This window comes from Ranitomeya variabilis, chromosome 1, assembly GCF_051348905.1.
Source record: "Ranitomeya variabilis isolate aRanVar5 chromosome 1, aRanVar5.hap1, whole genome shotgun sequence".
In the NCBI taxonomy this organism is placed as follows: Eukaryota; Metazoa; Chordata; class Amphibia; order Anura; family Dendrobatidae; genus Ranitomeya; species Ranitomeya variabilis.
In genome coordinates this window covers 1,039,062,256-1,039,085,767 of record NC_135232.1, presented here as the reverse complement: position 1 = coordinate 1,039,085,767, position 23,512 = coordinate 1,039,062,256, and the positions used below count along the sequence as shown (strand labels likewise).

The 23,512-nt window shown below is 41.1% G+C and overlaps 1 protein-coding gene across 1 annotated transcript in view; it reads right to left on the bottom strand.

The window, feature by feature from the left end:
- Positions 1-17,862: 17,862 nt before the first annotated feature.
- The window catches only part of LOC143799966 (uncharacterized), a 107,468-nt gene continuing 101,818 nt past the window's right edge, over positions 17,863-23,512 (bottom strand). Inside the window, exons 6-7 of the mRNA XM_077281168.1 lie at positions 18,807-18,860; positions 17,863-17,994 (exon numbers count right to left, since the gene is read on the bottom strand). Of these exons, the coding sequence (XP_077137283.1) occupies positions 17,863-17,994; positions 18,807-18,860 (186 nt within the window). The remainder of the gene's footprint in view (positions 17,995-18,806; positions 18,861-23,512) is intronic.

Sequence of the window (23,512 nt, the reverse complement as noted above, 5' to 3'; positions counted from 1 at the left end):
TTATACAATATGCAAATTGCCTCTTCAGAGAAAAAGAGGACTTAACTCTATAGCGCCACCTGTCAGAAGTAGCGACCCTACAAGTCACAATCAACCCTTTAACGAAAGTGCCTAAACCCCCTCCAAAACTATTTTAAAGAATTATTTTATGGTGCAGTCACATCTAAAGTATCCAAAAGTTATAGTCAACTGGCAGAGGTCACAGGCCCCATAGTTTCATCATTTTTAAGGTTGAAGGTAGACTTAAGTCCATTATGTTCAACCTACAGTCTAACATTTTGATCCAGAGGAAGGCAAAAACCCCATGAGGCAGACATTTATATCTTCATATTAGGGGAAAAATTCCTTCCTGACCTCTTATACGGCAATCAGACTAGTTCCCTGGATCAATGCCATCACAGAATTTAGCACCCACAACCTGTAGTATTATATTTCTTCAGAAGGGCATCTAGAGCCTTCTCGAATTTTAATAACGATTCAACCATCACAGCATCATGTAGCAGAGAATTCCATAGTCACACTGTAATGACTCTGCGTTTGTGATTTTGATTTGAACCTTCATTCCTCTAAATGTAGAGGATGCCCCCTTGTGTTCGTCACAGGCCTTAGTGTAAAGAGATCATTAGAACGTTCTCTGTACTGTCTCCTCAGATATTTTACATTGTAATAAGAACACCCCTTAGCCTTTGTTTTTCCAAAATGAATAGCCTCAAGTTTAGTAAGCTTTATTGGTATTGTAGCTTATCCATTCCCTTAATAACCTTGGTTTCTCTTCTCTGCACCCACTCTAGTTCAGCTATGTCCTTCTTATACAACACAGCCCAAAATTGAAAACAGTATTATAAGTGTGCCCACACTACTGACTTATATAAAGGCAAAACTATGCTCTCATCATGCGCATCGAAGCCTCTTCTAATGCATCTCATTATTTTCTCTGCCTTGGCAGCAGCTGCCTGCTACTAATCACTAGTGTACCCTATGTTTTACAATTTAGTAAATAAATATGCATTTTTATTTCCTTTGACCAAGTGCATAACCTTGCATTTATCTATAGTAAACCTCAATTGCCATTTCCCTGCCCAAGCCGCCAGCTTACATAAATCCTTCTGTAATATTAAATTATCCTCATCTGAGTTGATTACCCTGATGAGATTAGCATCATATGCAAATATTGTAATTCTACTCTGTATGCTCCCTACAAAGTCATTAATAAATATGTTAAAAAGAAGAGGGCCCAAATACTGACACATGTAGTGCCCCACTGTTAACTGAGTTCCAAGAATGTTCCATTAACCCCTTTCCGACATTGGGCGTAATAGTATGCCTCTGTTGGACTCCCTCCCTTTGATGTGGGCTCCGGTGCTGAGCTCACATCTTTCCCAGCACATTTCAGCTGTTTTGAACAGCTGACATGTGCCTCTAACAGCCACGGGTGGAATCGCGATCTACCCGCGGTTGTTAACCTGTTAAATGCCGCCGTCAATCTCTGCCAACAGCATTTTACTCAGGCTTCCCGCAAACACAATGGAAATCCCGCCCATCGGTGACCCCGTCACGTGATCGCAAGTCACTGATGGGTTGACATGACAACCAGAGGTCTCCAGCAGACCTCTATGGTTGTCATAGCCAGACTGATATGGGAGCTGCCCGGTGATCATCGCTCATAGCAAGTGAACATTTTTGCTACATACAGGCGATCTGATCATTGCCTGTATTGTATGTAGCAGAACCAATCGGGCAAGTGCAGCTTCTAGTCTCCCATAGAGACTATTGAAGCATGCAAAAAGTAAAAAAAAATTTAAATATACTAAAACAATAAAAAATATATCAAAATTAAAATCACCCCCTTTCACCCCATTCAAAATAAAACAACAAAAAAATCAAGCATACACATATTTGGTATCACCGCATTCAGAATCGTCCGATCTACCAGTATAAAAAAATAATTAACCCAATCATTAAACAGCGTAACGGGAAAAAAGTAAAAACACCAGACTTATGTTTTTTGTCATCGCAACATTGCATTAAAATGCAATAACGGGCGATCAAAAGATCATATCTTTATCAAAATGGTATCATTAAAAACGTCAGTTCAGCATGCAAAGAATAAGCCCTCTCCCAACCCAAGATCACAAAAAAATGTAGTTGCTATGGGTACCAGAAAATGGAACAATTTTTTTTTTTACAAACTGTGGCTTTTTTTACCACTCAAATAAAAAAATAACCTAGACATGTTCTTTGCGGTTTTTGCCAATGTCAGTATCCCCCACTTTGATGGGGGCTCTGGCAGTGAGCCCACATCTTTTCCAGGACATGTCAGCTGTTTTGAAAAGCTGACATGTGTTTGCAATAGCCGTGGGTGGAATTGCGATCCACCCACAGCTATTAACTAGTTAAATGCCGCTGTCAAACTCTGACAGTGGCATTTAAATCGCACTTCCGGCCATCGGGCAAGACATATGCACACCGTTGACCCCCATCATGTGATCGGGGGTCATCGGTTTGTCGGCATAATAACCAGAGGTTGTCAGTGCCGGATTGCTATGAGTGCCACCCAGTGGTCGGGGCTCATAGCAAGTCAGCAATTCAGCTACTTAGAGGTGAACTGATCATCGCCTCTAAGTAACTGAGCCAATCAGGCTATGGCAGCTTCTAGTCTCCTATGGAAACTATTGAAGCTTGCCAAAAGTTAAAGAAAAGTGTTTTTAAAAATATAAAAAAATAAAAAAAATCTAAAAGTTCAACTCATCCCTCTTTTGCCCCATTCAAAATAAAAAAATAAAAAAATCAAACATACACCTATTTGGTATCACCAGATCTATCAATAAAAAAAGGATTAACCTGATCGCTAAATGGCATAGACAGAAAAAAAGTCAAAAAGCCCAAATTATGTTTTTTTTGGTCACCATAACATTGCATTAAAATGCAATAACGGGTGATCAAAAGAATGTATCTGCACCAAAATGGTATAATTAAAAATGTCACATCGGCACGCAAAAAATAAGCCCTCACCCAACCGCAAATCACGAAAAATAGAGACGCTACGGGTGTCATAAAATTGCACTTTTTTTTTTTTTAGCAAAGTTTGGAATTTTTTTTCACTACTTAGAAATAAACAAACTTAGACATGTTTGGTGTGTATGAGCTGGAGAATCACAATGGCATGTCAGTTTACTGAACCTAGCAAAAAAGCCAAACAAAAAACAAGTGTGGGATTGCACTTTTTTTGCAATTTCACATCACAATTTTTTTTTCCTGTTTTGTAGTACATGACATAGTAAAACCAATGGTATTCAAAAGTACAACTCATTCTGCAAAAAATAAGCCCTTACATGGCCATATTGAAAAATAAAAAATGTTATGGTTCTGGGAAGGAGGGGAGCGAAAAACAAAAACGCAAAACCGAAAAAGGCTCCAGGGGTGAAGGGGGTTAAATTGTCATGTAGTGGTACTCCTCCACTCATAAAAGTTCTGCACAGTGCAAAGCCTGCCAAAAATTAGAAGCAGAGTCATCCATGCAAGCATGAAGGCATCAACTGTAATACCTCATTTAAATATTGTGAGCAAAATAGAGTTGTGGTACTCCTACATTTCTAAAAGTTATATAGAGTGCAAAGCTTTCCAAAAATTACAAGCAGGGTTAGCTATACAATTTTGAAGGCAACAACTGTTCAGCCTCATTAAAATATTAACAAAATGTACACCTGTAGCAGTCCAATTTTGTTTTTAATTTCAAATCAATGAAATTTCACAAAAAACAGGTTTTACAATATATATGGCAGTAGTTCATTTGTTAGAAAAGTATATATAATGTTAAGGGATTGCAAATGTGAACAAAGAACCCTTAAAAAGTACGTTTATTAGAATTAAATATGAAATAACACCAAAAGAAAACCTTAGTGCACATATAGTGTGATAGACTCACTGATATAGACAATACATTTCATATGTGACTGTTTTGATGCACCATTTCTTTAAAACAGTCAAATATATATTCCAAAAGAGAGCCTCTATAATGTCTCCTCCTACTTGCACCAGACCGGAGATGAAAGGGTTATGGGGTAGAAGGAGGGACAAACGGGCTAGATAAACTCTAATGGAAAAAATCCCAGGTACAACCACACATGGCCTAGGAAGCCCTATGTGTCCACTATCATCCATACCTGCCAGCAGAGGTTGCCACCCTAAAATGTAATGTTTGGTGCCCCCGCTCCATGGCGGCTGTCCCTCACTACTCTGCAAGCCCTGTGCTGATATATATGCAGGGAGCCTAGACCAGACAATGAACAACTAGGCTAAAAGTGGAGATGGAATGCTGAGTATCACGTGGTAAGTAAAGATAGAAATTGCTTATCATTCTGATGCAGATAGGTAGAAGATGATTCTATGCTTCTGCTTCAAAGCATTTCTTCTTAAGTGGAGGCTACAGTGTGTTCATAAGAGGTATAGATGCTGCAAGATGATCAGGGGTCCATGGCACCATATATATCAGCACAGGGCTTGCAGGATAAGTGAGGGACAGCCAATATGTATGTAATACTTTAGGGATGAGCAATGTAATACCAATAAATTGTTGAACAATTTTTTTTCAGGGTAAGATACACCACTAAAATGTACCCCAGAGCACGTATAGTATATAGTATATGAATGAGTAATTGAATCCAGAAAAATTAGCCATTGCTTTTTTAGAGGGGTATACACCACTGCAATGTATCACAGAGAATGTCATAGTATATGGATGAATAATTGAATCAAGATAAATGTTTTAATGCTTTTTGGAAGAGTTATATACACCAGAGCACGTAATACTCTATGTAATTTAACCTTGAACATTTTTTAAACGCTTTTTTCTAGTGTTAGATATCACATAAATGTACCTCAGACCAAGGGATACTGTATAGCTGAGTAATTTAACGCAGAAAATGTTTTAAACTGTTTTGTAGTGTCAGATATCACAGAAATGTACCCCACACAACAGAATAATGTATGGGTGAGTAACTTAACTACAAAAAAATGTTAATACTTTTTGGAAGTGTTTTATAACACTGAAATGTAACACAGAGCATGTAATACTATATGGGTGAGTAACTGAAGACAGACAAAAAATTCTATGCTTTTTGGGAGTGTTGGACAAATCACGTAATACTCTACTGATGACAATATAGTCAATTTTTGCATCCCCCAAAAAAAAATCTGGTCACATGCAGCAGCTATATATTTAGCAACAGACTTTGAAGCCTTAGTCTTCAATTACTTAATAGCAGTTACTGCGTGAGTAATAAAAAAATGTAAAAAACATTTTCATAGTGCCAATATCCCTACAACAAATGAAAACTGTTTTTGATTTGCACAGCAGTTTAATATGTAGAGGAACTATCCTTATTCTTATACTTGCTATCATTGCCTTGACAACAGGCATTGGGCAGTAAGTTAGGCAAAAGGAAAAAACCTACTGGCAGTACACTGGCACAAATGTTTTGAGGTCTGTAACCATAATGATTAATATACAACATAATTAAAAATGAATGTTTGTCTGCAAATAATAATGGAGATATGTCCGTTTTTTATTGGCATCTCTGATCCTATTACCACATACATGCCTATGGGTCCGTCAACATCAGGGACAGCACATGGATTATATCAGTGTACAATCCTTGTGCTGCCTGTGATTAACATAGCACTATATAGGAGAAGCTTTGTAGTATTTTATCATTCTTGAAAATCACTGATGAAACACATATGGTAAAGACCGACATAGGGACCAAAAAATTGATGGCACTAGTAATGTTGTTTTGCATTTGTGAAAACCCACTAACGTCTGAATGAGGCTAATTGGGCTACCATCGCCTGAATCGTCTCCAGTCTTGTCTCCTATCGAGCACATTTGCAAGTCATTGACTGGCAATTGCAAAAGCATCTTGATGATTTGCATGGTCCAGCATATTTAGCTTGGTAGAATATTCCTCAAACACCCATTAATAACCTCATTTATAGCATTGAAGGTGTATTATTGCGTATAGTACTGTACATGGCATTCAAATTTGTACAATACTCATACAATAAATCAAGATTTTAAAAAAATGTTGTTTCCATTTTTTTATCATTTGCATATCAATAACATATCAGTCCTATGATTCACATCATTTCATTACTTTTCCTTCTTGGTGTTGCAATTTCAATGTGGAGCAATATAGATGATAATATTTATATTGCTGTTGAGGGGAAATAGAGAAAAAAAAAATCTATAAATCTTCAGCATAGCGAGTGTGAGCGAGCTGAGTGTGACCTGAGCGTAAGTGTGAACGGCGGTAAGTGTGACTTGTGATTCAGTGACTTTGGAATCAGAGAGTTTCCAAGGGAGGAATTGCTGTCTGTTTTTTATTAATACTTTTTATTTATTTTTTATTTAACATTTCTGTGTGGTGCAATCCCCATTAGGAAATGTGCTCCATTATTGTTAATACCATTCAGTGCACATCTTGCCACATGTATGCAATCCTTGATCAGTCGGTTGAGGGTGCATACTGCTGTGCAAGATGTGAGCATGTTGAGCATTTGGAAGCCCAGATTCTGGATCTAAATGTGCAGCTGGCAACACTGAGATCCATTGACAACATGGAAAGGAGTCTTCTGCTCACTGAGCAGATGCTCAATGGGATAGATGAGGGGGGATGGTAGGATGGAGCTGCAGGACAGTGAAGTAGCAAGCTGGGTGACATTTAGGAAGCGGGGTAGAGGGAAGAGTGCCAGGGAGGCTAGTCCTGATCTGGCACACCCTAACAAGTTTGCTAAGTTGGCAGATGAGGGGGATGCCATTACAGGGGTAGCACTGCTGCAGCCAGGCATGTCCTCTGAAAGCCGGAGGAGTGACTGCTCCAGTAAGGAGGGAAATAGGAGAGCAGGGCAGGCCAGACAGGTGCTGCTAGTGGGGGACTCAATTATTAGGGGAACAGATAGGGCAATCTGTCACAAAGACAGGGATCGTCGGACGGTGTGCTGCCTACCTGGCGCTCAAGTCTGACACATTACTGATCGGGTGGACAGATTACTGGGAGGGGCTGGTGAGAACCCAGCGGTCATGGTGCACATTGGCACAAATGACAAAGTTAGAGGTAGGTGGAAGGTCCTTAAAGATGATTTCAGGGAATTAGGCTGCAAGCTGAAAGCAAGGACCTCCAAAGTGGTATTTTCCGAAATACTGCCTGTACCACGTGCCACGCCAGAGAAGAAACAGGAGATTAGGGAGGTTAATAAGTGGCTCAAGAATTGGTGTAGGAAGGAGGGGTTTGGGTTCCTGCAGAACTGGGCCGACTTCTCAGTTGGCTACAGGCTCTACGCTAGGGACAGGCTGCATCTCAATGGGGAAGGTGCAGCTGTGCTGGGGAGAAAATGGCTAGAAGGTTGGAGGAGTGTTTAAACTAGGGATTGGGGGGGAGTATTCAATTTATAGGAGGGGAAGATAGTGCAGATAGAGACCTGGGCACAAATAAGGAAGTTGGGGGTGGTGGTGGCATGGGGGGTGGGGTTAGAACAATTAATAATTTAAGAAAGAATAGAGGTACAGAGAGATACATAAAGTGCATGTATACTAATGCCAGAAGCCTCGCCAACAAAATGGACGAATTAGAACTAATGTTGTTGGAGCATAATTATAACATGGTGGGGATATCTGAAACATGGCTGGATGAGAGCCATGACTGGGCTGTTAACTTGCAGGGCTATAGCCTGTTCAGAAATGACCATACAGATAAGCGAGGGGTGGGGTGTGTCTATATGTAAAATCGTCCTTAAAACCCATCCTGCGTGATAATATAGGTGAATTTAATGAAAATGTAGAGTCCCTGTGGGTGGAGATAAGGGGAGGGGGAAAAATAATAAATTACTGATAGGGGTTTGTTATAAATCTCCAAAAATAATGGAAGCAATGGAGAATATCCTCGTAAAGCAAATAGATGAAGCTGCGACTCAAGGAGAAGTCATTATTATGGGGGACTTCAACTACCCTGAAATAGATTGGGGAACAGAAACCTGCAGTTCCAGCAAAAGTAGGGTTGAGCAAAACGGGTCGGCCATTTTCAGAAGTCGACGACTTTTGGCAAAGTCGGGTTTCATGAAACCCGACCCGACCCCTGTGTGGGGTCGGCCATGAGGTCGGCGATCTTCTGAATCTGGTATCGGAATTCCGATACCGAGTTCCGATATGTTTGCGATATCGGGAATCGGTATCGGAATCCATATTTAAGTGTAAAATAAAGAATCAAAATAAAAAATATTGATATACTCACCCTCGGATGCGCCCTGGTACTAACCGGCAGCCTTCCTTCCTAAGAATGAGCACGTGAGTGACCTGCGGTGACGTCGCGGCTTGTGATTGGTCGCGTGAGTGGTCACATGGGCGGTCACGCGACCAATCACAAGCCGCGACGTCATCTAAGGTCCTTCACGCGCTCATTCTTAGGAAGGAAGGCTGCCGGAAAGAAGCAGGGCGCGTCCGAGTTTGACTATATACCTTGCTTGTGATTGGTCGCGTGACCGCCCATGTGACCGCTCACGCGACCAATCACAAGCCGCGACGTCACCGCAGGTCATTCACGTGCTCATTCTTAGGAAGGAAGGCTGCCGGTTAGTACCAGGGCGCGTCCGAGGGTGAGTATATCAATATTTTTTATTTTGATTCTTTATTTTACACATTAATATGGATCCCAGGGCCTGAAGGAGAGTTTCCTCTCCTTCAGACCCTGGGAACTATAGTATCCTATTGCACTGCATTGGGTTTCGTGTTTCGGCCGACCCCGACTTTTTTATAGGATCGGCCGATTTCACTCGACCCGACTTTTGAGAAAGTCGGGTTTCGTTCGGGTTTATAAAAATAAAAGTCGCTCAACCCTAAGCAAAGGTAATCGGTTTTTGACAACTATGAGAAACAATTACCTTTCACAACTGGTTCAGGACCCAACAAGAAGGGGGCACTGCTAGACCTAATATTAACCAACAGGCCAGACCGCATATCAAATATAAGAGTTGGGGGTCACTTGGGGAATAGTGATCACAAAATAATAAGTTTTCGTGTATCCTTTAATTAGATGTGTAGTAGAGGGGTGACAAGGACTCTAAACTTCAGGAGGGCAAATTTCCAATGGATGAGAGAGGATCTTGGTGCAATTAACTGGGACGATATCCTGAGACATAAAAATACACAAAGAAAATGGGAGACGTTTATTAGCATCCTGGATAGGACCTGTGCACAGTATATACCGTATGGGAATAAACATACTAGAAATAGGAGGAAACCAATATGGCTAAATAGAGCAGTAAGTGTTGTGAATTCGGTTTGTGGGCTCCCCCGGTGGTTTGTTATGGTAGTGTCTCTTATGTGCCTTCTTCCATCTCTGATTACCTGTCGCCACCCTCTAGGGGAGTTTCCTATTTAAGGCTGTTTGGCTGTTAGTCATATGCCGGCCAACAATGTGCTAGTAGCATTCTGTTGCATTCACCTGCTTCAAGTCCCAGTTCAGCTAAGTTGAATTTTGTTTCTTGTTTTGCTATTTTTGTCCAGCTATCTGCAATGTGACCTTTCAGTGCTGGAAGCTCTTGTGGACAGAAAATTACTACTCCAGTGGCATGAGTTGTCACTGGAGTTTAAAGTAGTTTCTGGATGGTGTTTTTGAATAGTGTTTTTAGGTTGACCGTGAAGTAACACTTTCCTGTCCTTCTGCTATCTAGTAAGCGGACCTCACTGTGCTAAATCTGCTGTTCATCCTACGTATGTCATTTCCTCTGAACTCACCGTCAATATCTGTGGGGGGCTACTGTCACCTTTTGGGGTTCATCTGGAGGTAAGGCAGGCCTGTATATTCCTCTTATAGGGGTAGTTAGATCTCCGGCTGGCGCGTGGTGTCTAGGGCATCGTAGGTACATCCCCCGGCTACTGTAAGTGTTGGGTCAGGTTCAGGTCACGGTCGACCTTAGTTTCCATCACCCGAGAGCTAGTCCGTTTTGTATTTTTATTCCCCTGGTCATTGGGGTAACCATAACAGTTTGGCCGGCCTGTAAAAAATCTATGTGTTAAAATATGCACTAAAGCAGGAAGGAGGAGAAAAGGTTTTTTTTTTTCTGTGTTTGAAAGTGCACCTTAGTTTGCTCATTTGTATTCCTTGCTTAAACTGCAGTCTTCAGCCTTTTTTTTTCTCCTCTCCTCTTAACCTCTGAATGTTTGGGTTACACCCATTTGAATCATGGATTCACAGAGTTTAGTTGCAGGTTTGAATAACCTTGCGACAAAAGTACAGAACCTACAAGATTTTGTTATACGTGCTCCAATGTCTGAACCTAAGATTCCTCTGCCTGAATACTTTACCGGAGACAGATCCCGGTTTTTGAGTTTCAGGGAAAATTGCAAATTGTTTTTGTCTCTGAGATCTCACTCTGCTGGTGATCATACTCAACAAGTTAAAATTGTTATCTCTCTACTGCGCGGCGACCCACAAAGTTGGGCATTTGCATTATCGCCAGGGGATCCTGCGTTGTTAAATGTAGATGCGTTTTTTCAGGCTTTGGGGTTGCTTTATGAAGAGCCTAATTTGGAGATTTTGGCTGAGAAAGCCTTGATAGCTCTTTCCCAAGGGCAAGATGAAGCTGAGATATACTGCCAGAAATTCCGTAAATGGTCGGTGCTTACTAGATGGAATGAGTGCGCCTTAGCAGCTAATTTCAGAGAAGGTCTCTCTGATGCCGTGAAGGATGTCATGGTGGGGTTCCCTGTGCCTACAGGTCTGAATGATGCCATGAAATTGGCTATCCAGATTGATCGGCGTTTGCGGGAGCGCAAATCTGTGCACCATATGGCGGGGTCTTCTGAGGAAAAATCTGTGCACCATATGGCGGTATCTTCTGAGCAAAAACCTGTGCACCATATGGCGGTGTCTTCTGAGCAAAGACCTGTGCACCATTTGGCGGTGACCTCTGAAAAGGCATTAGAGCATATGCAATGCGATCGTGTTTTGTCTAGAGGCGAACGTCAAAATTACAGGCGCAAAAATGGATTGTGCTTCTACTGTGGTGATCCAGCTCATGTTATATCAGCATGCTCTAAACGTATAAATAAGGTTGATAAAAAGGTTGATAAATCTTTTTCTACAGGTACCTTGCAGTCAAAATTTCTTTTGTCCGTGACATTGATTTGTACCTTATCATCTGTTACTGTGAATGCTTATGTGGATTCTGGCGCCGCTCTGAGTCTCATGGATTGGTCCTTTGCCAAGCGTTGTGGGTTTGATTTGGAGCCGTTGGAAGTTTCTATTCCCCTGAAGGGTATTGATTCTACACCTTTGGCTAGCAATAAACCACAATATTGGACACAAGTGACTATGCGTCTTACCCCAGACCATCAGGAGATTATTCGTTTCCTTGTATTATATAACCTACATGATGTCTTAGTGCTTGGATTACCATGGTTACAGATTCATAATCCCGTCTTGGACTGGAAATCTATGTCTGTGTTGAGCTGGGGATGTCGGGGTATTCATGGGGATGCACCTTTGGTTCCTATTTCTTCATCTACTCCCTCTGAGATCCCAGCATTTCTGTCAGATTTTTATGATGTCTTTCAAGAGCCTAAAGTTGATTCTCTCCCTCCCCACAGAGAGTGTGACTGCGCTATTGAATTGATCCCCGGTAGTAAGTTTCCTAAGGGTCGCTTGTTTAATTTGTCTGTGCCCGAACATACTGCTATGCGGGAGTATATCAGAGAATCCTTGGAAAAGGGTCATATTCGCCCCTCGTTGTCTCCACTAGGGGCAGGATTTTTCTTTGTAGGTAAAAAGGATGGTTCATTGAGACCTTGTATCGACTATCGACTTTTGAATAAGATTACAGTTAAATACCAGTACCCGTTACCTTTACTGACTGATCTGTTTGCTCGCATAAAGGGGGCTAAGTGGTTCACTAAGATCGATCTACGTGGTGCGTATAATTTGGTGCGGATTAAGCAGGGGGATGAGTGGAAGACCGCATTTAATACGCCTGAAGGCCATTTTGAGTATTTGGTAATGCCTTTCGGTCTCGCAAATGCCCCTTCCGTTTTTCAGTCCTTTATGCACGATATTTTCCGTGAATATCTGGATAAGTTTATGATTGTGTATTTGGATGATATTCTTGTTTTTTCGGAGGACTGGGAATCTCACGTTCAACAGGTCAGGAGAGTTTTTCAGGTTTTGCGAGCTAATTCTCTTTTTGTAAAGGGCTCAAAGTGTAGTTTTGGAGTTCAGAGAATTTCCTTTTTGGGATATATTTTTTCCCCTTCATCTATGGAGATGGACCCTGTCAAGGTCCAGGCTATTTGTGATTGGATGCAACCTACTTCTTTGAAGAGTCTGCAAAAGTTCTTGGGTTTTGCTAATTTCTATCGCCGATTTATAGCGGGTTTTTCTGCCATTGCTAAACCTTTGACTGATTTGACCAAAAAGGGTGCTGATGTTGCTAATTGGTCCTCTGCGGCTGTGGAGGCCTTTCAAGAGCTTAAGCGCCGCTTTTCTTCCGCTCCTGTGTTGCGCCAACCTGATGTGTTACTTCCGTTCCAGGTTGAGGTGGATGCTTCGGAGATCGGAGCAGGTGCAGTTTTGTCGCAGAAAGATCCTGACTGCTCAGTAATGAGACCATGTGCGTTTTTCTCCCGAAAGTTTTCGCCCGCTGAGCGAAATTATGATGTGGGAAATCGGGAACTTCTGGCCATGAAGTGGGCGTTTGAGGAGTGGCGTCATTGGCTTGAGGGTGCTAGACACCAGGTGGTGGTCCTCACTGACCACAAGAATCTAATTTATCTTGAGTCGGCCAGGCGTCTGAATCCTAGACAGGCGCGCTGGTCGTTGTTTTTCTCCCGATTTAACTTTGTGGTGTCATATCTGCCTGGGTCCAAGAATGTGAAGGCGGATGCCCTCTCTAGGAGTTTTGAGCCTGACTCGCCTGGTGATTCCGAACCTACCGGCATCCTGAAGGATGGGGTGATATTGTCAGCTGTCTCCCCAGACCTGCGGCGTTCTTTGCAGGAGTTTCAGGTGGATAGGCCTGATCGCTGTCCGCCTGGTAGACTGTTTGTCCCTGATGATTGGACCAGTAGAGTTATCTCGGAGGTTCATTCTTCCGCGTTGACAGGTCATCCTGGAATTTTTGGCACCAGGGATTTGGTGTCTAGGTCCTTCTGGTGGCCTTCTTTGTCTCGAGATGTGCGCATGTTTGTGCAGTCTTGTGATGTTTGTGCTCGGGCCAAGCCCTGCTGTTCTAGGGCCAGTGGGTTGTTGTTGCCCTTGCCTATTCCTACGAGGCCTTGGACGCACATCTCTTTGGACTTTATTTCTGACCTTCCGGTTTCTCGTAGGATGTCTGTCATCTGGGTGATTTGTGACCGTTTTTCTAAGATGGTTCATTTGGTACCTTTACCCAAATTGCCCTCCTCCTCTGAGTTGGTTCCTCTATTTTTTCAGAATGTGGTTCGTTTGCATGGTATTCCTGAGAATATAGTGTCTGACAGGGGTACTCAGTTTGTGTCTAGATTTTGGCGGACGTTCTGTGCCAGGATGGGTATCGATTTGTCTTTTTCGTCTGCATTCCATCCTCAGACTAATGGCCAGACTGAGCGTACTAATCAGACCTTGGAGACTTACTTGAGGTGTTTTGTGTCCGCTGATCAGGATGATTGGCTTGACTTTTTGCCGTTGGCAGAGTTTGCCCTTAACAATCGGGCCAGTTCTGCCACTTTGGTTTCTCCATTTTTTTGTAATTCAGGGTTTCACCCTCGGTTTTCGTCCGGTCAATTGGAGTCTTCGGATTGTCCTGGAGTGGATGCTGTGGTTGATAGGATGCATCGGATTTGGGGACAGGTTGTGGACAATCTGAAGTTGTCCCAGGAGAAGACTCAACAGTTCACTAATCGTCATCGGCGTATTGGTCCTCGTCTTTGTGTTGGGGACCTGGTGTGGCTGTCTTCTCGATTTGTTCCTATGAAGGTCTCGTCTCCTAAGTTTAAGCCTCGGTTTATCGGCCCTTATAGGATTCTGGAGGTTCTTAATCCTGTGTCCTTTCGTTTGGACCTCCCAGCATCTTTTAATATCCATAATGTTTTCCATCGGTCATTATTGCGGAGGTATGAGGTACCGGTTGTTCCTTCTGCTGATCCACCTGCTCCTGTGTTGGTTGAGGGTGAATTGGAGTATGTGGTGGAAAAGATCTTGGACTCCCGTGTTTCCAGACGGAAACTTCAGTATCTGGTTAAGTGGAAAGGTTATGGCCAGGAGGATAATTCTTGGGTGACAGCATCCGATGTTCATGCTCCCGATTTGGTTCGTGCATTTCATAGTGCTCATCCAGATCGCCCTGGTGGTTCTGGTGAGGGTTCGGTGCCCCCTCCTTAAGGGGGGGGTACTGTTGTGAATTCGGTTTGTGGGCTCCCCCGGTGGTTTGTTATGGTAGTGTCTCTTATGTGCCTTCTTCCATCTCTGATTACCTGTCGCCACCCTCTAGGGGAGTTTCCTATTTAAGGCTGTTTGGCTGTTAGTCATATGCCGGCCAACAATGTGCTAGTAGCATTCTGTTGCATTCACCTGCTTCAAGTCCCAGTTCAGCTAAGTTGAATTTTGTTTCTTGTTTTGCTATTTTTGTCCAGCTATCTGCAATGTGACCTTTCAGTGCTGGAAGCTCTTGTGGACAGAAAATTACTACTCCAGTGGCATGAGTTGTCACTGGAGTTTAAAGTAGTTTCTGGATGGTGTTTTTGAATAGTGTTTTTAGGTTGACCGTGAAGTAACACTTTCCTGTCCTTCTGCTATCTAGTAAGCGGACCTCACTGTGCTAAATCTGCTGTTCATCCTACGTATGTCATTTCCTCTGAACTCACCGTCAATATCTGTGGGGGGCTACTGTCACCTTTTGGGGTTCATCTGGAGGTAAGGCAGGCCTGTATATTCCTCTTATAGGGGTAGTTAGATCTCCGGCTGGCGCGTGGTGTCTAGGGCATCGTAGGTACATCCCCCGGCTACTGTAAGTGTTGGGTCAGGTTCAGGTCACGGTCGACCTTAGTTTCCATCACCCGAGAGCTAGTCCGTTTTGTATTTTTATTCCCCTGGTCATTGGGGTAACCATAACAAGTAAGGGGCGCAATAAGTGACAAAAAGAAAGCATTAAGAGAATTAAAGGAAGTAGGTAGTGAGGAGGCATTAAATAAATACAAAAAATTAAATAAATTCTGTAAAAAGCAAATCAAGGCAGCAAAGATTGAAACAGAGAGACTCATTGCCAGAGAGAGTAAAATAAGCCCAAAATATTATTTAACTACATAAATAGTAAGAAATTAAAAAATGATAGTGTTGGCCCCCTTAAAAATAGTCTGGGTGAAATGGTCGATGAGGATGAGGAAAAAGCCAATATGCTAAATGACTTTTTTCATCAGTATTTACAAAAGAAAATCCCATGGCAGACAAAATGACTAGTGATAAAAATTCCCAATTAAATGTCATCTGCTTAACCCAGGAGGAAGTACGGCGGCATCTAAAAATCACTAAAATTGACAAATCTCCGGGCGCGGATGAGATACACCCTCGAGTAGTGCAGGAATTAAGTACAGTCATTGATAGACCATTATTTTTAATCTTTAAAGACTCCATAATAACAGGGTCTGTACCACAGGACTGGCGTATAGCAAATGTGGTGCCAATATTCAAAAAGGGGACAAAAACTGAACTCGGTAATTATAGGCCAGTAAGCTTAACCTCTACTGTGGGTAAAATCCTGGAGGGCTTTCTAAGGGATGCTATACTGGAGTATCTGAAGAGGAATAACCTCATGACTCAGTATCAGCATGGGTTTACTAGGGACCGTTCATGTCAGACTAATTTGATCAGCTTCTATGAAGAGGTAAGTTCCGGACTGGACCAAGGGAACCCAGTAGATGTAGTGTATATGGACTTTTCAAAAGCTTTTGATATGGTGCCACACAAAAGGTTGATACATAAAGTGAGAATAATGGGGATAGGGGAAAATATGTGTAAGTGGATTAAGAGCTGGCTCAGGGATAGGAAACAAAGGGTGGTTATTAATGGAGCACACTCGGACTGGGTCGTGGTTAGCAGTGGGGTATCACAGGGGTCAGTATTGGGCCCTCTTCTTTTTAACATATTTATTAATGACCTTGTAGGGGGCATTCAGAGTAGAATTTCAATATTTGCAGATGACACTAAACTCTGCAGGGTAATCAATACAGGGGAGGACAATTCTATATTACAGGTTGATTTATGTAAACTAGAAGCTTGGGCTGATGAATGGCAAATGAGCTTTAATGGGGATAAATGTAAGGTTATGCACTTGGGTAGAAGTAATAAGATGTATAACTATGTGCTTAATTCTAAAACTCTAGGCAAAACCGTCAATGAAAAAGACCTGGGTGTATGGGTGAATGACAAACTCGTATTCAGTGGCCAGTGTCAGGCAGCTGCTACAAAGGCAAATAAAATAATGGGATGCATTAAAAGAGGCATAGATGCTCATGAGGAGAACATAATTTTACCTCTATACAAGTCACTAGTTCGACCACACTTAGAATACTGTGCACAGTTCTGGTCACCGGTGTATAAGAAAGACATAGCTGAACTGGAGCGGGTGCAGAGAAGAGCGACCAAGGTTATTAGAGGACTGGGGGGTCTGACATACCAAGATAGGTTATTACACTTGGGGCTATTTAGTTTGGAAAAACGAAGGCTAAGGGGTGATCTTATGTTAATGTATAAATATATGAGGGGACAGTACAAAGACCTTTCTGATGATCTTTTTAATCATAGACCGGTGACAGGGACAAGGGGGCATCCTCTACATCTGGAGGAAAAAAGGTTTAAGCATAATAACAGACGCGGATTCTTTACTGTAAGAGCAGTGAGACTATGGAACTCTCTGCCGTATGATGTTGTAATGAGTGATTCATTACTTAAATTGAAGAGGGGACTGGATACCTTTCTGGAAAAGTATAATGTTACAGGGTATATACACTAGATTCCTTGATAGGGCGTTGATCCAGGGAACTAGTCTGATTGCCGTATGTGGAGTCGGGAAGGAATTTTTTTCCCCAAGGTGGAACTTACTCTTTGCCACATGGGTTTTTTTTGCCTTCCTCTGGATCAACATGTTAGGGCATGTTAGGTTAGGCTATGGGTTGAACTAGATGGACTTAAAGTCTTCCTTCAACCTTAATAACTATGTAACTATCAGAGATGAATCTTGTAGAAAAAGAAACCATAACACCAGTGTAACTAAATCCTAAAATCAACCCATTTAGAAACAAATATGTTACTTACCCATTGGTGTAGCAGAAATTGGGATTCTAGTAGTAACTCCTTGAGTTACAGTTGTGTCTATTTCCCCTTGATCACCCTTTTCCCCCTTCTCCCCTTTCTGACCGTTTTCACCTTTAGAACCTGTCAGATTGACAATAAAATAATGTTCAAAGACTTTGAGAAAGTTGTCAGGAATTTAATTACAGTAGGTAAGTGTAACTTGGCCTCAACTGGGTGTGTCTGAATTAGGAAAATGCTAAGTGATCTCCCTTGCGTAATGTAAACATCTGCATATAGCCCCCTAACATAGTAAATGTATCTATTTCACTCCTAGGGTTGGTCTATAAATCGCGACTTTGGGCAAGTTTGTGGTGCAAATTCCACTCCACAAATCTGAAATATTTTACATTACAATAAAATGTGCAGAGATTTCAAAAGTCCATTCTCATGTACTAGAAAATAATTTTCATGAAACTTATCGTAGTGCATGATGCTTACCAAGGCTAGAAATGCTTGTTATTCATTGGGTGGAATCTGCATAAAAAATCTGCTAGTAATTCCTCATTTGGAGGTTGTTCACCACATATGGATTTAGTGTTACAATATTTTCACTTGCTCCAGATTTGACGTGAAAATCTCTTTGGCAGTCCTTCACTTGAAAGGAGTCTTGTAGAAAAATGTTCTACATCATTCATATCATTCATATGTCAGAGAGGCCCATGGAGTCCCCCAAGTCATGTTATACCTGTAAAGCACCTGTCCCAGATATAGGCTTTGCTCTTCTCTCCCTGGTCCGCTGAACTGTTATGTTCTTCACGTCGAGCTTTGCAGATGGCCTGGCATGATCCCATGTGATCATCTACCTTGGCCTACATAAGGCCTACCACGACACACACCTATGTCTTGATAGTAAGACTTTCTACTTGCATCAGTGTTCTGTCTGCCTGCAGCCTCAACGTCCTCTGTTACCTATTCTGAGTCTTCTGTCTACCTGCTGTCTCCAGGACATCTGCTACCTGTTCCCCGTCTCCTGTCCGCCCGTGGTCTCCAGGATCTCTGCTACCTGTTTAATGCGTACATCACATGCCTGCTACAATGAAGTCTGTATGCCCACCCGGACCTTGAGATTGAAGGATCCACCTGACCTGGTGAGCCTAACAATACCTGAAAAATTGTATAACTAAAGTCACCACTAAACTGTTTACCAGGAAAGGCACCTATCTTCCCCGTGAGCTGTGCCCTGTGTTGCAGCTCAGTCCCAATCCATTACCAACAAATGCCACAATGCATGGACAAGAGAGCTATTCAAGGGGCAATAGTGGTGTCAGGTTATGGGCCAGAGTGGTATAATTTCTGGGAACAAAAATAGTTTTTGAAATCTTGTACAACCTTAAAATTTTGTTTTCGCTTACTTCAACCACAAATCTGTGTGATATCATTTTAGTATATACAGTACCTTCATGGAATTGCTACATACAACTGCATCATGCTCACCTGGTAATCCTTGTAATCCTGATAATCCTGACTCTCCTTTTGACCCAGGAAAACCTGTAAATCATAATATGCATATGTATTTAAATATTGTTTTTAATTGAACCCACACTTCTTCTTATTAACTGTACAAATTTAAATCTTTATTAACCTTTCACTTTTTTTTTTCATAAACATGGATGCGTTGAGCCTCTCCAGCGCCACATAGAGTGCCTATGGCTTCATAATTCAGATTCTGATATATGATGCCACATATGAAATTGAAGTCATATTGAGGTACTGGGGGGAATCAGTAGATATTTTGCCTTATTATTGCTCTGTGCACCTTGGAGGGGTACATGGAGTCCCTGAGGCTCCATAATTCAGCTTCTAATGAAGAATGCCAAGTAATTGTAGACATTCAGCGGTTCAGCAGTAACCCCAAAAATGTATGTAATGCCTTATTATAGCTCTGTACAATTCAGAGGTTGTATAACACCATGATAGAGTATGTTTGTGTTCAAGGGTCATAACAACATATGTGATCATTACCTCTGTTACTTAGAATCAGGAACTGTCCTCTATATTCTGTGTTTTTAAATAGTTACGAATGTGTCATTTTACATTTCAGGATTCATATGACTCATTATCCACCAACACGTAAGCAATTTATAGTGTGTGAATAGAGGGCAAGCCTGTTAAGTGCTAATGTAATTTATCTAGCAGGAAAATATCATAATCCAAACCTGAGATGAGAGTGATGGAGTCGCCTGTGGCATGGAGACACGCTGGAGACAGAGATAAGTTCACTAAGTGCTTTTGCCAATATGAGGTGAAAATGTAATGCTATCACTTAGAAACACAATAAAATCCATGCTGAAAGCTGATAACATGGCTTACTCAATACTGCCAACTTTCTTTCTTTCTATAGGCTGTTACAAATACTGCAAGGCTTCATTTTGAAAATTTTGCAAAATCACTTATTTGTAGTTTTAGTGTTCTGCATTAATGAACATTTGCTTAGCTGAATTTACATTGTTCTCTTTGTAAAATACAATAACCAAGTAAAACAGACAATCTTAGTAATACTGTATGTCAAAGTTACCACCTCAGTATGTGAAATATCCCAAGACAAAAGACACAAGATATCAGCTTTAAGAAAAAAAATCTAATTTTCGGAAACCTTTTCTGGTGATGTTTAAGCTTCATGTGTCTGTTTATATAGATAAAGATATACACAGACGCATGAAGGATAAACAAATCCCACCATGGACAACATCTGCAAGGAGTTATGTTCTCCCCCTGTTTGCCTGGGTTTCCTCCAAGTTCTCCGGTTTCCTCCTACACTCCAAAGACATACCGATAGGGGATCTAGATTGTGAGCCCCATTGAGGACAGAGACGACAATGTCTGTAAAGCGCTGCAGTATTAGTGGCGCTATATAAATGAGTAAAACATTAATAATAACATAGCCAGACAAAGTATGTATATTATAGGGTTTCACTCTCAGCAGTAGGCAGCATTCACATAGTTTCTTTGTACAAGCAGTCAGATTTATTAAAGTTCAAAAATCTTGTTCGGAAAAAAGATATAGTCCATACAATTATACAGGACTCACACCTTCACAATATTGTACAGATTTTCACCACACAGTCTAATCAGAAGTAAGAGGTCTCCCCAGCTCCTACAGAGACCAGATCTCAGAGATGTGTCCGCCTCTACACTCAGACCATTATGAGCAGCCCAGCTTCCCATTTAACCTAGCTGCATTTCCTGGACTGAGGTATGGAAACCTTGCAAGTTGCAAGCCTATTATTAACATATATACAGCACAGACCAAAAGTTTTGGACACCTTCTCATTTAAAGATTTTTCTGTATTTTCATGACTATGAAAATTGTGCATTCACACTGAAGACATCAAAACTATGAATTAACACATGAGGAATTATATACTTAACAAAAAAGTTTGAAACAACTGAAATTAATGTCTTATATTCTAGGTCTGTACTATATATATATATATATAAAAGACATGATGCATACACATTGCCAAAGTATCAGAAAATTATGTACAGTGAAGAACAACAGGATAAAAATGTTTTGAACTTTTGACTTCCTTGCTGCATATCTCATCATCCTCTTCTGCTTTGAACATGAGACTGCCATCATTGTACTGTATAGACAATTATCCTGGATATCTCATAATTAAATTTTAGTTTCCGCTATTTAGCATATGATTAGTTATGCAGATTCTTGTCATGTCACTGCATTGTTACTGTTTTGCTCCTAAAGATCTAAATTTATGTTTTTATTATTTTGTTAGTATTTTATAAATATGCCTTCGGCTTTTAACACTGCCTGAATTCTTCTAGACATGCTCTCAATCAGATTCAAACTTGTGTCAACCGAAATTTGAACTCAGGTCTCTTCTACACGTTCCCAAAGTTGGTGCATACTGGTCAACTCACTTAGGTATGTATACAGTTTTTTCTACAATTCTACTCACATGTGTTTGATTGGGTTGAGGTCTGGGGACTGTGGGGGCAATTCCAGCATATTTACTTCATTGTCATTGAACCATTTCTTTGCCAATCTTGATGTTTGCTTCATGCTGTTGTCCTGTTGGAACCCTATGTCGTCCTTTTCATACCCATAGTATTTGAGTATGCAAAGTAGCTCATCTTGTAGGATACTCACGTATAGCTCAGCATTGAGACCACCATCGATCCTGGTTAAGTATCCAGTGCTTTTGGCTGTGAAACAACCCCATGTCATCAGTCTTCCTCCACCGAACTTGACATTTCATTCAATTTTTCAATCAGTTAGCCCCCTTTGGCCTTGTTTCTTTCAGACCCATTTGCACCTATCAGAGCCAAGTCTATAAACTTTTGTGTTTTCACTCCAAATCACCCATTTGAAATCTTTAAATTTCCACTTTTCATGCTTGTTTGCAAACTAGAACTGATGATTCTTATGACAATATTGAAGTTGAGGATTCGTCACCTTTTTTCAGGCCACCATTTCGGACTTGTGCAATGTGAGTCGCACAGTGCTTGCATTGACGTCTGTTATCTCACTATTATGAAGCATACGAGCCACCTACATTGCTGTGTTTGTCGCACCAGAACTGATAGACCTTGGGATGAGCCTACTTGTTGACTCCGATATTTTGCCTCGATGTCCACCTTTTGCTTCTGAATAGATGGACAGACTTCATTTTGTGTTGTTCCAACTGTCATGGCTCTCGCATGATGCAATTTGGTAATTTTCTTGGCCAAGAAACCGCTTTCGATGAGCTGGATGATGCTGTTTCTCTTTTTTTGAGAAATCATCTTTATGACTGCTCCTCGATTCCAACCAATGACTTTTCACTTGGGAATTAACCTAATAATAAACCGATCTATTAGGGAATGTGAGACCAGGTTGTAATTTGTAGTATTCAGGAAGAAAAATACTTTTCCACAACCAGGAGTAAAATACTAACAATGCAGTGACAATGCAAGAATTTGCATAACTAATCAAATGCTAAATAATTGCAAGTCAAATTTATGTATGAGATAGCTAAGATGATTATCTATAAAATGATGGTAGTCTTACAATCAAAAAAGTAGTAGATGGTCAGATATGGAACCTAAAAGTCAGAAGTTCAAAACATTCTTACCGTTTTGCTCTTCACTGTATATATTTGGCACCTAATGGTTGTGATGTGAATTGAATTATTTTATAAGATTTGCTCACATGTCATTAATAATGTATTGAATTTGTATAATAAAACTGGAGTCCTAATAGAAATATGCAGATTAAGGGTGGACAAATCTGTAACCCGGATTGATATTAGGTTAATTGTTGATCTTTGCTGTATATTCTTTTGATATCCACACTTATGGAGAAACCATTTTTATTCAAACATTGTAATCTTACTGTGCCAAAATGACACTCCCAGTTAGCTGTCTATATAACGCTATCCTGGTAATGAATTAGGAACATAGCTGCAAGAGAACAGGAGTGTTACTTAGGTCATCATGGTTCCTTCAGTGGTGATAGGTGATGTCCTCTGTGTTACTGCACAGGTCACACACCATAGATTGAACCTGAACCTATCAGAGGTGAGAAATATAATGCTAATAGGAAATTTGGAAATAGTTTTTCCATTGCTTATTTATGCTGAATTATTACTGCTTTACAGTTGAGAAGCCTGAGACTGCACTACTAATTGTTTCTCAGATTTCTCTGCACTGTTCTGCCCGTATATTTACTGTACTTATAGACGATGATATGAATTTAGAGATGGAAGAAATCAGAAGAGTAAGTGTTTTCATATGATTACTCTGTCACAGAAGCCCATGTCTTCAAGCTCTTCTGTGCCCCTCCCTGTCCCTTCTTATGCCCCTGACTTATGGTAAATGTTCTTTACTTCAGTAAACTGCTTACATCTAATGTGTAGCAAGTTCTTCCTTGATACAGAGACCCTGAGGGGAGAGTTGCTAATACCTGTACATTATCTTAGTCCACTGCTTTCCTAGGAGCTCACACGGTTTTCTGGCAAATTTATAGGTATGGGAACAAGTAAGACCTTCCATGTAGATCCAACTTACTATTCACAATGTCAACACATACTGTACACTACAGTATACATCCATGATGGTTATGATGTTCTGTATATACTGATGTGGACAGCGTTTTGGTTCAAATGCACACTAGTGATCCTAGATTTAACAACGATAGTAGT